This window comes from Mytilus trossulus, chromosome 9 (assembly GCF_036588685.1).
Source record: "Mytilus trossulus isolate FHL-02 chromosome 9, PNRI_Mtr1.1.1.hap1, whole genome shotgun sequence".
Lineage (NCBI taxonomy): Eukaryota > Metazoa > Mollusca > Bivalvia > Mytilida > Mytilidae > Mytilus > Mytilus trossulus.
The window spans coordinates 31,683,071-31,697,493 of record NC_086381.1 but is presented as its reverse complement, the minus strand read 5'-3'; the positions used below and the strand labels follow the sequence as shown (position 1 = coordinate 31,697,493).

Genomic DNA, 14,423 nt, shown 5'->3' with positions numbered 1-14,423 from the left:
TTCAAAAAACTTCTCGTCTTCTAAATACTTATAAATCTGAGAGCTTACATCACAGGGTTTTACTTATGCTCTCAAAAACACAGTATGGAGCACTTCGTCAGTCTGCAGTACATTCGGCTTCTATTGGCACAGGTTGATACGCTCTATTAATTGCAAAACAAACTGGAATTTATTATACCAAGTTTATTATATTCTTTAGGAACATGGTAAGATGGGATGACAGTGGCCGTTACTATCTTCAGAGAAAAAGACTCCTTGGTACAAAACAACACGGTTCATTAACAGGGAAAACAATGAAATAAGGAATTGGGAAACAAAATAATTAAAACTCTCTCTCTCTTATCATATGTTATAAAATGCAATTTCTATAGCTTCTATGGCCTATATATTCTTCATATCTTTTGCCAGTATTTCTTGCCTCATTTATATTTTAGTTTCACATGATAATTGTTCATATGTTTATGCATAGCTTTGAATGACAAAGATGCGATACATAAAAAGTAGGATATACATTTTGTTGAACAAAAACTTTTTCGCTTCCCTCGTACCGGTTCTTATAGGATAGTGCCATATCCATCGGGTGATAAATTACCCCCGCTCCATATATGTCAGCAAGAGTTCATTTCAAAATTGATTAACCTCTTTTGTCGTTCACGGACCGTTAACTGAAATGTTTAAATTTCTGACATGCTGGCTTTAAAGCTATCTTAAGTGAAAGTTATATTCTAATCTGAAAGAAAGTATAGTTATATTATTGTAAATAAAATCATATATATAATTTATTTTATACTATTTTATTCTGTATTTAATTATATTACTTTGCACACTGTGTTTAAATCTACACCTCCACATCTGATGACATCTAAAACACTGTTGTCTACAAGACTAACGAAGGCCAGAGGCTCCTGACTTGGGACAGGCGCAAAATTGCGGCGGGGTTAAACATGTTTATGCGATCTCCCCCTCCCCTTTACCTCTAGCACATGCAGAAAAGTAAACGAATAACAATACGCACATTAAAATTCAGTTCAAGAGAAGTCCGTATCTGATGTCAGAAGATGTAACGAAAGAAAACACAGAAGATGTAACGAAAGAAAACAAACAGTGTCTGTTTGTTTTGGGGATGTACAAGTACCCTCCCACGTTCACTTTGTTTGTGTAAAATCTATTTTTATTTAATTTTATTTGTATCCACCTAATGAGTTGAGTCTTTTCAACTGATCTCAAGTCTGCTCTTATGTTGTACTGTTACACCACTGTCCCAGGTTAGGGGAGGATTGGACGCCAGCTGACATGTGTAACATCGCCACATTCTGTATTAGCCTAGGCCTGATATAAGTCAGGAACCTGCAATTCAGTACTTGTCGTTAGGTGCTGTGTTACATATATTTTTGGTTATATTTTATAGCATATCTACATAAGCCCATTTGTAAACTTGTTTAAATTGTGTTACATTTGTCTTTTCGGGGCCATTAATAGCAGAATAGGTGGTATGGAAATTGATCATTGCTAAAAGTTGTACGGTGGCCTATAAATGGTAATTTCTGTGTCATTTGGTCTCATGTGGAGAGTTATCTCATTAACACCGATACCACATCTTCTTTATGTATATGTTCAGGATACGAAAAAGTAAAATAATAGATACAGTAGGTAAGTCTTGCATCAGGGGCCGTTCTGGATAAAGGTCTAAAAATTTGAACTCCCACAGGAATAGCAGATTGGATCGGGTCGGAAGTTTGTCTTTGCGACATGTCATCTATGGGCCCCTCAAAAAGTTGCTACAATGGTTACTAACGTACAAAGAGCACATAATTCTCTTTATGATACGGTGACCAAGTGAGGAAAAGTCGCTTATTAAGGAGTTTAATCGTCATTCGGACTATACGGCAATATTTTATAAACTGTAATTTGATACAGTATAAAAAATAGGTATAACATTCTTATTCTACAACAACAGAACCAAAGAAACTACTAAAGAAATATACTCACCACTGCTGGCAATATTTTAAAGGAGAACATAAGTCTTATGTAGACGAAACGCGCGTCTGGCGTATTAAATTATAATTCTGGTACCTCTGATAACTAATATAACCCCTCACTAAATCTATAATTGTGAATGCAGTAAATGTTTGAAAAAATACTCTTGTCTTCGTATAAATACGAAATACACATGTTCTAAACTGCTGTTTTTATAGATTGAAGATTTCTTCTGAAAAATAATATTTTTTCTTGAATCTTACACTACCCCGTACATGTATATCAGAATTTAAAATGGTTTATAAAAATGTTGAGGATAATTACAGGTGCCACATGTGGAGAAGATATGCTTACCCTCTGAAGCACCTCAGATAAGATTTTTCTTGATAATAGTATCGTATCAGTTTTATTTCTCTACATTATATTATGTGAACTTTTGTTTGTCTGTTTTTAGTTTTGTTGTTCGTCATTTCTGCCATGGCTTTGTCATTTAGAATTGAAAATGGAAATGGGGAATGTATAAAAAAGAGACAATGACTCGACCATAGAACAGTCAACAGAAGAAGGTCACCAATCGTTCTTCAATGCAGCTGACATGTTAAACATCTGTATTAGCCTAGGCCTGATACAATTCAGGAACCTGCAATTCAGTGATTGTCGTTAGGTGCTGTGTTACATGTTTTTTTTGGTTATATTTTTAAAGCATATCTACATAAGCTCATTTGTAAACTTGTTTAAATTATGTTACATTTGTCTTTTCGGGGCCATTAATAGCAGACTAGTAGGTATGGACATTGATCATTGCTAAAGGTTGTACGGTGGCCTATAAATGGTAATTTCTGTGTCATTTGGTCTCATGTGGAGAGTTATCTCATTAACACTGATACCGCATCTTTTTTTTTAGGTATATGTTTAGGATACGAAAAAGTAAAATAATAAATACAGTAGGTAAGTCTTGCATCAGGGGCCGTTCTGGATAAAGGTCTAAAAATTTGAACTCCCACAGGAATAGCAGATTGGATCGGGTCGGAAGTTTGTCTTTGCGACATGTCATCAATAGACCCCTCAAAAAGTTGCTACAATGGTTACTAACGTACAAAGAGCACCTAATTATCTTTATAATACAGTGACCAAGTGATGAAAAGTCGCTTATTAAGGAGTTTAATCGTCATTCGGCCTAGACGGCAATATTTTATAAACTAATTAGATACAGTAGAAGATATACATTGTAGGTATAACGTTCTTATTCTACAACAGAACCAAAGAAACTACTAAAGAAAAATACTCACCACTGCTGGCAATATTTTAGCACCATGTTAAAGGAGAACATATGACCCCTCACTAAATCTAAGTGTGAATGCAATAAATGTTTGAAAAAATACTCTTTTCTTCGTATAAATCCGAAATACACACGTTCTAAACTGCTGTTTTTATAGATTGTAGATTTCTTCTGAAAAATAATATTTTTTCTTGAATCTTACACTACCATATACATGTATATCAGACTTTAAAATGGTTTATAAAAATGTTGAGGATATTAACAGGTGCCACATGTGGAGAAGATATACTTACCCTCTGAAGCACCTGAGATAAGATTTTTCTTGGTAATAGTATCGTATCAGTTTTATTTCTCTACATTATATTGTGTGAACTTTTGTTTGTCTGTTTGTAATTTTGTTGTTGGTCATTTCTGCCATGGCTTTGTCATTTACAATTGAAAATGGGGAATGTGTTAAAGGGACAATGACTCGACCATAGAACAGTCAACAGAAGAAGGTCACCAATCGTTCTACAATGCAGTGAGAAACTCGCGCACCCGTTTTCCACATAAGAGGTTGACTACCACCTTAATATCTTTAGTGCCTTTTATGAAATTTGAAAATATTAAGAAATTATTATAAATTAAGGAATGTATCTCCCGTATGCAAAGCTCTGATTCCTTTCACGGATTTGGCTATATTTTTGGGACTTTTTGGATTATAGCTCTTCATCTTTTATATAAGCTTTTGATTTCAAATATTTAGGCCACGAGCATCACTGAAGAGACATGTATTGTCGAAATGCGCATCTGGTGCAAGAAAATTGGTACCGTTAATTTTATTATGCAATTTTGTCTTAACTATTTACACAATAACTGGTGTTTCTGGTTTTAGAATTTCTGTGACAACTTCTATTACTGCACTTTTTTCTTCTGGCACTTCTACCTTTTCTTCTTCTATCACCTCAGTTTGACATTCCATTACATCTGTTTTTTTCTACTGGATCTCCTGTTACTTCTATTACTTCTGTTTTTCTTTCTTCCATTTCTGTTTTAACTTCTCAAACTTCTGTTTTTTTTCTTCTGTTACCTCAACTGCAAATTGTGGCCATTCCATAAATTCTACGCTGGTCTAACTACTGAAAAAATTAAAACACAAGATCATACAATGTATCTAAACTACCCTTAATATATAGATTTCAATTGTGATTAAGGTACAATTTAAACAGGTTAATGATATGCATATTGTAGCTGTGTTGAAGACTTTTTGTCTAAAAACTACCCTTATTTACTGCCTTTTGGTTCATTTATTGGATATTGCGTCAACATCTTGCAATAATAGTCCCAAATTTCGTCAAATAGGACAATTAAATATATTCATTTTTCTTTTATATATTCAATTTATGAATCTATTAGTTCTTGTAGGTTTAATTCATGCAGTCTTTTTTGTTGAGCATGACAGAAAATTAGCTTTCGATGGGTAATATATGATTATTATTGGATGTTGCGTCAACATCTTGCAATAATAGTCCCAAATTTCGTATAAAAAAAGGACATTTAATATATTCTTCTTTCTTTTATATATTTAATTTATGAATCTATTAGTTCTTGTAGGTATAATTTATGCAGTCTTTTTTGTTGTGCGTGACAGAAAATGAGCCTTTCGATGGGTAATATATGATTATTAGTCAATAATAAGTCTCATTTGCTAAGGAAAAATGTGGCAAAGATTAAGTGTTTTCAAAAAAGGATTATAATATAATTGTATACTATACCTATTTACTTGACTTTCTATTCGAAAATGAAATTCAAGCTAGTGTCGCTACTGGAAAAAAAATATGTCAAAATATTTTTGATTTGAAACATTACTTATATGGTGGTTATAAATTGTTCCATAATCACATACATCAGTAGTTACTCCCTAAGAACAGCTCATGTACATATTTTGCAAAGGAAAATGACATTTGTTGATTCATTATCATAATGGGGTGGCATTACCTAAGACGTATTTACATGTATCAATTTTAAAAGGTTCTTGTTTGCACCTCATCAATGGGACTTTTATGATAAAAGACTATTCACCCCATATATATTACTGCAATAAAATTATACATGGACTGTGTTAAGGTTACACTAAAGTCAAAATATAGGACACTTCATAAACATCTAAACTTTGCCTGTATTTTTCAACCTATAATGAATAAAGTCATAAACTATGAGAACATATGTTCATTTAAACATACTTTACATATACACACTGTATAAATTGTAAATAAACTTGAAATTGTTATGTTGTAGCAAAGCCGGTTCTTGGGGTGAACACCAAATTTTCAAAAAAATCTGGAGACCTTCGAGACGACTTAATTTGGTATGGACGAATACTGTTACATGTAATGCAGGGCAAGCTCATGTTGATTTGTCACATACATATGGTCCGAGACCACAATTGTCGTCCCTTGATTTTCGTTCATAGTCCCTAGTGTTAACAGTGGGTTTCTTGCCAATAATTTTTATACCCCTTCCAAATTCTCCGAGTTTAATGCCTCAAATTGTAAGAAGGGGGGTGAAATTACACTGTAAAAAAAATTGGGTCCAGAATTTTACAGGAAAGTAGTGATTTGGTCCAGCTGAAAAAGGTTAAAAATTAGCACTACGGAAGCTGTCAAAAGATTTCAAGACACCCTAAACACAAAATTGTCCATAGTTTGAGTTAGAGGCGATGAAGTTTTCTATAATTTTGATATAATTTGTCCCAAAAGTAGTACAACACACTGTAAAAGTTTCATTGAGAAAGCGCATTTTTTTTATTTTCATTTATGTTTTAAAAGAAATGCACTACGAATTAATTGTGTTCTCGGACCATATATTTTAATGGCATATTTGTCCAATTTCTGTATTGTACCTTCGATATTCGTTCACTTAGATACATGAAATTAACTGAAACTCGAAAATCAATACATTTTATAAAAAATCAACATGAGCTTGCCCTGCATCACATGTAACAGTATTCGTCCTATTTTGTTCGGCCATATTGAATCTCGTGATGACGTCACGAAAATCAAGAAAAGATAACTCAAATACCCTCGATCTCCTATGTTGGAGGTGAGGAACGACTACGAAAAACAAGAACAGATAACTCTTATAGAAAAACACGTGGTGGTTAGTTTACTTATTCATAAGCAAGAATCGAGTGTTTTTAAATCTTTACAACATTAATTCATACGAAATATTTGAATAGACTGAAATAATTATTATTTCGGTTAGTATATAATTTTAATTAAACGTACTTTCATTCAAAAAGTCATGAAATAAAATAAAAGACAACATAAACAAACCAAAACGTGTTTTCCTATAAGAGTTATCTTTTCTTGATTTCGTGACGTCACCACGCGATTCAATATGGCCGACCAAATTAGGCGGAGAATGTATACAAATGGAAATAATTAGATAATAGTGTTAAGGAAATGAATATTCAAACATAAATAGGTACGTCATATCATAGAAAAATATCTAACGAAACGAACTAGATATATTGACAAGCTTTGCAAACATTATAAAGAATATTTTTTGGGCAAATAAGTGCGACCTGAACCTGGGTCGCAATTCCGAAAGTTTTGAAATAGGAAAAATACGTAGCTCTATATGGTCCGCCAATAGTAAAAAAATAACAAAAGGACCTATGAGCTAGGGTTCCGCAGCTATATTCGTCCATACCAATTCTAAACAAATTAAGTCGTCTTGCAGGCCTCCAGATTTTCTTGAAAATTTAGTGTTCACCCCTAGAACCGGTTTGGCCACAACATAAAAATTTCAAGTTTATTTACAATTTAATTATACAGTGTGTATATGTTAAGTATGTTTAAATGAACATATGTTTTCATAGTTTATGACTTTATTCATTATAGGTTGAAAAATACAGGCAATGTTTAGATGTTTAAGAAGTGTCCTATATTTTGACTTTAGTGGAACCTTAACATCATGTTTATGTGTCTTGTTTTATGAATTAAATTGAATTACAAGCTTTGTAGTTTTTATTTTAGAAACAAAATTTAATTTTCTCTTAAAGCATGTGTTAAACAACAATCAATAAATAAAATGGGATCCAGTGTTGTTTTATTTTTGTCATGTCTCTTGTTTTGTTGTGTAATTTTTCCTGTACTAAGTATAAATATTAGGATGTGATTTATTTTACAGTGAATCTGATATATATACATGATATACGTGAGGATTGTATTCATTATGAAATTTCGTCACAATAATTTTCCAAATCTTCAGAAACCATAATAAAAGGCCAAATAAAAAAGTGCCATGTACAATGTAGCGATCCTAAATTTCATGAAACACACATCTTTTTGTTTGTCCTTAACTTTTATTAAAACTTACATCACTGAATATTGCATCTCTTCTGCTATATCCAACTCATCTGAAATTATGACGTTTGGAACTGCTTCAGACATTGACAGAAGAGGGACGAAATGATTAGGTATCCAGTTTTTAGCTGTTGAACTTGTCTAGTTGATGTCCACATGATACCAAACTGTGGTGCAGCAAGTTCTAGTTGTCTTGGTTGAACACATCTATGCAATACTGCCTTTTAATAGTAAATCTGGACCGCATTCTTGGTATATGGAGTGAACTTGTGAGTTTAATACTGAACTCAAGGCAAACATCTGGAATAACCCCATAAAGTCCTTGTGTTTTGCGACCCTGAAAGCCTCTGCCTCAAATATTTTTTCTAATAACTGCCAATGTTAATCTGTCACCTGGGATGTATTCATTGGAAAACATGAAGTATATCTGGAGTAAAGATTGTGCTTCCTTATTGTCCAAAAAGTGCTTTGATAGGTGTTCATTGTTCATATATACATCTGGAAAACAACGCATTTTAATTACAATTCGACATCTGACTTCTTCGTTTCCATCCTCATTCCCGAAGCAAACAACGCTGGCTGACCGTGCTATACAATTACCATCTCCAATTACATTTACTGGCAAGAAGTTTTGTAGGTTTTCAGGCATTTTATTCCTCGGCAAAAGTATCAAGGCAAATCTGTCAACTGTAAAGTTACCAGTGTAAATATCAATGGTCTTGTCAACACTGATATTGTAATTTGAAAAAGTCTTCTACACATTTAGCTTGGAGATCCTCAAAAGTTATAGCTGTTTGAAAAATTTCTGAAATTGCAGTAAAGTATAACTGCCTGTCTGCATTGTCATTCATCTAGAAATAATTAAGGTGAGTTTCAACATTATGATATTCTCGCCTAGGTATTTTATCAATGTCATCACTTGAACATGCTTGATTGACTGCATTGTTTTGACCGAGATTTTATGTTTTGTTACATTTTCTGATTTCTGTAAATTTCCTGTTTTATTTTATAATATCAACTTCTTTGGTGTAAAGCACTCAACATATATACTATTCAAGCATTTTTTATATTCCTCTGCCTCACACTGTTGACAAAAACATGACAGGTTTCTCACTTTAATTTCGTCTGCTTTCATCGTATTAAAGGGCTGGTGTAATTTTCTTGTATTTGTGATGGTTTTGATGTTTGTTTCATTTCTTTTGCTGTTGATTTCTCCCTATTTTACCAATTTAAATGAGCGTTTACTGACAGGGTCAGTTATTTCTAAATTTTTCTGACAGTAATTATACAGATCTGTTGCATTATTGATGATAGCTTGTTTACCAATGATTGTCCTATCTAGTACTCTATTCAGGATCCCAATCTCACCATCACATTCACTTTTCCCATGTTCAGATCCAAAATAGTTTCTGTTTTTTGGTGGTTCCGTCTGTGCCAAGTCAGCGAATGGTCCTCTTTACTTGTACTGGCTGCTGCAACCATCACTAAAAATTACCCTTTTCTTCATGAAACTATCAAGTACACTTACTTCACAATCTTTTGACAGTCTAATTATTATAATTTCCGCCTCTTTGCATGATGAGTCAGTTGCACCATCACACTGATTACAGAAAGAACTGGCGAAAACTCCACAAGTGCCAACTGCTATTGTCTCCTTGTTTCTGCTATTACTGTGACAAAATTGTGACAATATTTGTCTGTCAAGTATGTTTGCCATATGTCACAACCTTTTGCTGCATCTAGCTTACATAGTAGTACATAATCAGTGTACGGTTTTCCATGTTTTGCTATAGAATTGGACGGGGAAAGGCGATAAAAGATAAAAGGACTACTGAGGTAGACATGTTAAGGTTCATCATAACCTTTTGGCTAAAATGGCCGTATTTACACTACAAATTTTACTCCGAGTACAGACTAACCTATACACCTGCAACAGTTTTAAGGGATGGCAGGAACTAGATATATAAATTTTAAATGCATTTTATGTTTCAGAAAATTATAAACTTTTCTAGATTTTGCTATCCATTTTTTTTCGTTCCTGCAGAAGGTGCAAAAATTAACTAAGTAGTGAAAACGATTGAGAAGCTCCCCTCATATAATCAATGTTGTGAGTAGTATTGATTTAAATGGACAATAGATGGACAATAGATACCTGTAAAAAATAGGTGATTTAACAGGTTTAAACTGTGTAGCTGAGTGGACCGTATCAAATGAAACTCGGGTGTTTGTTTATTTTGCTATCTTTTGCAGACTGGAAAAAATGCACATCAAAATGCAGGTAAGTTTTTAATTTTCTGAAACGTAGACTTCATATAACTTTTATATATCTAGTTCCTGCCATGCCTTAAAACTTTCCTGGATGTACCAGTTTGTCTGTACTCATAGTAATTTTTGAAGTGTACACACGGCCATATTTTTCAATTCCTTATGATGAACCTTAACAAGTCCTTCGGGCGACAGGACTAACGTTAGTGTCGAACCCTGGAGTAATATCGTTGATACTGTTATTTTTAAAACTTTTTTTTATTAACTCTAATGAAACTCTTTTCTAATATAACAATTTCTACCTTCACCCTGCATACTTTGCTATGTCTTTATAATACATTATCCGATAACAAGTACTTGCTTGTATTGATCGTCGAAGATTCTATTCAACCTATCCAGTCACTAATAAGTGTTACAATTAATATAATATGCAACACACAACTAGTAACCAGTAAAAATATATATCTGCAATATAATATATTAATGGAAGAACAGTTGCATAAGATTTATTTGTACTTTGTCACGACATAAAGAAAATCGAACGGAGTCTTGACAAAGTACAAATAAATCAAAGAATTGTTCAATGTGTCGTATTTTTTGGAAAAAATTGACAAAATTTGAAAGTTATACTTACCGCTTTGTTCACTAACTAATACTTTTAGCGTTAAGATAGAAGGGCATGAATAAATGTAAACGAATAATTGCATATTGTAAACTCCTTGTAATTATGAGGGTCTGGATGGGGGGTCTGTTATTCTGTAATCATTTAATTTTCACCCCTTTTTATCTAATCTTCCAAAAATGTACCCCTTTTTTTCTCTTAACTTCAAAAAATTATACCACGCATTTCTCTTATTCTGTAAACATTTAATCTTCACCCCTTTTTTCTCTCTAATCTACAAAAATATGATACTACGCATTTATCAAATCTTCATTTTTTTGCTCGTTATTCTCTAATCTTCATTTTCTAAGAGCATTATTTTTTAATCATTTAATCCCATCCAAACCCTCAATTATGATAATGGCACTCTATGTATTCTTTTTCCTTTAATGATGTCATATACTAGCGCATGACATCATGTTATAAAATGGTTAGTTTTTTAACGTAAATTAATATTGAAAATTTACGTACGTCAAAAAACGTTATGTAGTCATTGTACTATCATTTTAATTTTAGGTTATAATTTCGTATTGAAAAAAACGTAATATTTTAACGTTACATTAACGTAATTTCCACTTTATAAATAAGACGTTATGTTTTACTATTAAAAAGACATTTCTTCGACGTTATACTACGTTATTCTAGCGTAATACATGATCGTGTCAAAGCATGGAATACTCTGATGGGAATTACTGTGGATTTTAGCAAACCATTTTTATTCTGCTAAAAGTTACACGACTGTACAGTGATTTTTTTTGGGAGAACTGTGGCTTTTTGTCGTACTAAAACGTAAGAATAAAACAAAGAGAAATAGGAAGATGTGGCATGCATTGGCAATTTTTAAGAAATACATATTAATATTGATAGAATCATTCGCTACAGAAGATTGGCAAATTATTATAGTGTTATTAACTGGCTGTTTCTGTATTGGCACTGGTATAGATTCAAGGTTTGCTGTATTGGCATTGAGACCCGTAGGGTCGAGGGCCAATACAGCTGACCGAGAATCTATACCAGTGCCAATACAGAAACAGACAGTTCATAACACTTTTATTAAATAATCCAACTTTTTCAATACAGACTTGTTCTGAATGCTGTATTACATACATCAAATGTGAATATAGGGCCAATATTTCCAATACGGACTGGCAATGATGTGAATATAGGGCCAATATTTCCAATACGGACTGGCAATAATGTGAATATAGGGCCAATATTTCCAATACGGACTGGCAATGAAACCTGAATTACATGCATAATTACACCTTATATAAGAATGTCAGTTTTTGATTGGTTCAAGCGTTGGTAGCCAGTGTATTTTTCGCATATTCTAACATTTTTTCCTCATTTCAAACCAAATTGCCTGTTTTTCACCACTGCTGGTGAATATGCCATGGTATTTGCCATTTTGGATATTCCTTTTTTACCCTCAAATGCATATTTCCGCCAATTTGTTTCGGATATGACGTTACATAAAGAAAGAGAGCTGACACGTATTAGTACATGCATAATTCCCGCAGTTCTATGATAAAATCCACTTATTTATCCTCAAAATTATGCATAAACATGTTTATGAATTACAGCTTAAAAGTAAAAGAAAAAAATAACTTCACCTGTACAGAGAATTTTAGTCCATAACTATTCGGTGTAATTAAACAGATATATCATGTTATGGAGTGGTATTTGTGAAAAATACGAGTCCTGGGACCGAATTTCCATCGCCTTGAAGGCTCGGGAAATTTCACAGCCCCTTGCCTGGTATTTTTTGCAAATACCACTCCATAACATGATTTATGATCTGTTCACAATATATGTTTACAGGGCCAATGATTTTTAAAACACTGACTAGCTTTGAATCCAGCTTACAGAGTTACATGTATGTCATAATGTGATCAGCGGCCAATATTTCAAAAGACAAATTTGTATGAACTGTCAAATTTGTAAGATTCATATTCTTTCAATAAGAATAAATATAGGACTTACCTTAAACAAGGAATTGTATATTTACCTTAACGAAGATACAGAAATCATTTCATATCTGAACTCGTCACTGCTTTTCGCTTTTACGTCCATCATCATGCATGGATTTCTTGTCAACATTTTCAGATGATATTTCTGATTCCTCGTCCAAGTACTTAATAAAATGCTATTACAATTCATTTTATGTAGCAAATATAAAGTAACTGGGAAGAATAAATCAGACAGTTTAACTATTCTTACTCTGTCTTGGATCGTCTGCGTTTTGAATGTGATGATTGTTTAACGGGAATGCAACAGTGTCAATAATCGAAAGTCGTACTCGAAAAGGCTGTGAATTATTTCCGTGTCTAGACTGCAAGTCGTTACAAAACAATGCACATCATTTAACCTTTTTATTTTATGATTACACAAATGTACCCCCAAAGTTAAGTAATGGCGTTGGAAAATTGAAACCGGAAGTAAACGTCCTGTATTAGCCCATGGGCCAATACAGCTTTTATCTGTATTGGCCCTGTTCGAAAATCAATATGAGCTCTTGATTTATATCGACAGTGGAACGTTATCAGTATTGCACATGCCGATTTATCCGTATTAGGGCTGTTTTAATCGTAGTATTTAATAATTAGTTTTACTTACAATTAGTTGGGTTTTTTTTTGGCTTTTGGTAGATCAAAATGCAGAAATAGTCAGAAGGACATATATTGCACATCTACATAGTATGTCCTTATTATGTACAAAGTTTCTTAAACGAAATATATCCTTTATCCAAAATAGATAATTATTAAAATAAAACAGTTCACTTCATCCAAAAAAAAATAGAGTTCGCGAAAATTGTCGGTCCTGTTGGTCAAAATGAGGCTCGGGTCAGTATTTGAAAAGCGAGTGCTGGTCCCGATGACCGAAGACAAAATTATTAACAAAACAAAAATTGTCAATTATCAACTACTTGTAATGGAACGCCATCTTTGCCTCTTTCTGAAAATTTTAAATGACGTCACATTCCACCATTGAATTTAATGTTATACAATGGTTAGTGATGAACGTTAAATTATTTTGTTAATTTAACAGTACTTAAATGTTATCAATTTACGTTTTTCAAAAACATTATTTAGACGGTTGTACTATGGTATTAATGTAACGTTATAAATTGTTCAAATACACATGATACAAACGTCAATAGAATAGACGGCGTGCACAAAGTTGACGGCCCCTGTAAAATGCGCTTTTAAAAGTAGCTTTCTACAACCGCATCAAAACATATTTTTTTTAAATAGGAAGGTTTTTTTGAAAATGATTAGAGCCAGCTATTAAAATCTACATGATTAAACAGGTTATCAAAATTAAATCTATAAAGAATGACACGAACATGGAAAAAACGGCAAAAACATATGTAACTTGTAACATTAAATAAGAATAAAACATAGTTTTTGACCTGAAATTTGTACAAATTCAACATATATTCCTGCATTTTCGTACAATATTTTTTTTCGGATTCGGACTATGACGTCATACGAACTTCACCTGAAAAAAATCAAAATCGGACATCGTGGATGCGTTTGGAATGTAGTTCGTTATGTGTAACAAGAAGTAATTTGGGAGAATTCATATCAGAAAAGGGAAGAAACGGTGAAAAAATATGTAGTTGCAATTTCCTTATTTCGAAATGACTCGATATTCCAAATGTTCAAAACCAGAGGTTTAAAACAATCTGCAAAATATGAATGATTCCAAAGTACAGGCTTAACACCGGATTTTTTTAAATGTCAAGCTATTTTGTTACAGTTTAAAGAAATGACGTTTTAATGCTATTTTCTGAATAGGGTCTACGATATAGTCGCTTATTTTTTTCCTTTACGCTGCTCTTAGCATGTATTTTCTTAGATTTTCAGAATGTGCATTTGCTGTACTTTGT

At 32.9% G+C, this 14,423-nt stretch overlaps 2 protein-coding genes across 2 annotated transcripts in view; both read right to left on the bottom strand.

The window, feature by feature from the left end:
- LOC134685563 (inactive pancreatic lipase-related protein 1-like) overlaps positions 1-14,423 on the bottom strand; it is a 210,257-nt gene that overhangs the window by 66,539 nt on the left and 129,295 nt on the right. The window lies entirely within an intron of this gene.
- LOC134684552 (uncharacterized) lies at positions 7,958-9,112 on the bottom strand. The gene is made up of 2 exons (XM_063543845.1): positions 9,066-9,112; positions 7,958-8,333 (listed from the first exon to the last, which is right to left on the bottom strand). Exons 1-2 carry the CDS (start codon positions 9,110-9,112, stop codon positions 7,958-7,960), a joined length of 423 nt encoding a protein of 140 aa, XP_063399915.1.

Coding starts and splice junctions, on each gene's coding strand:
- LOC134684552 (XM_063543845.1), bottom strand. CDS start 9,112: ATGAAGAAAAGGGTAATTTTTAGTGATGGTTGCAGCAGCCAGTACAA. Junction 8,334..9,065: donor GGTTGCAGCAGCCAGTACAA/GTAAAGAGGACC, acceptor TTACAATATCAG/TGTTGACAAGACCATTGATA.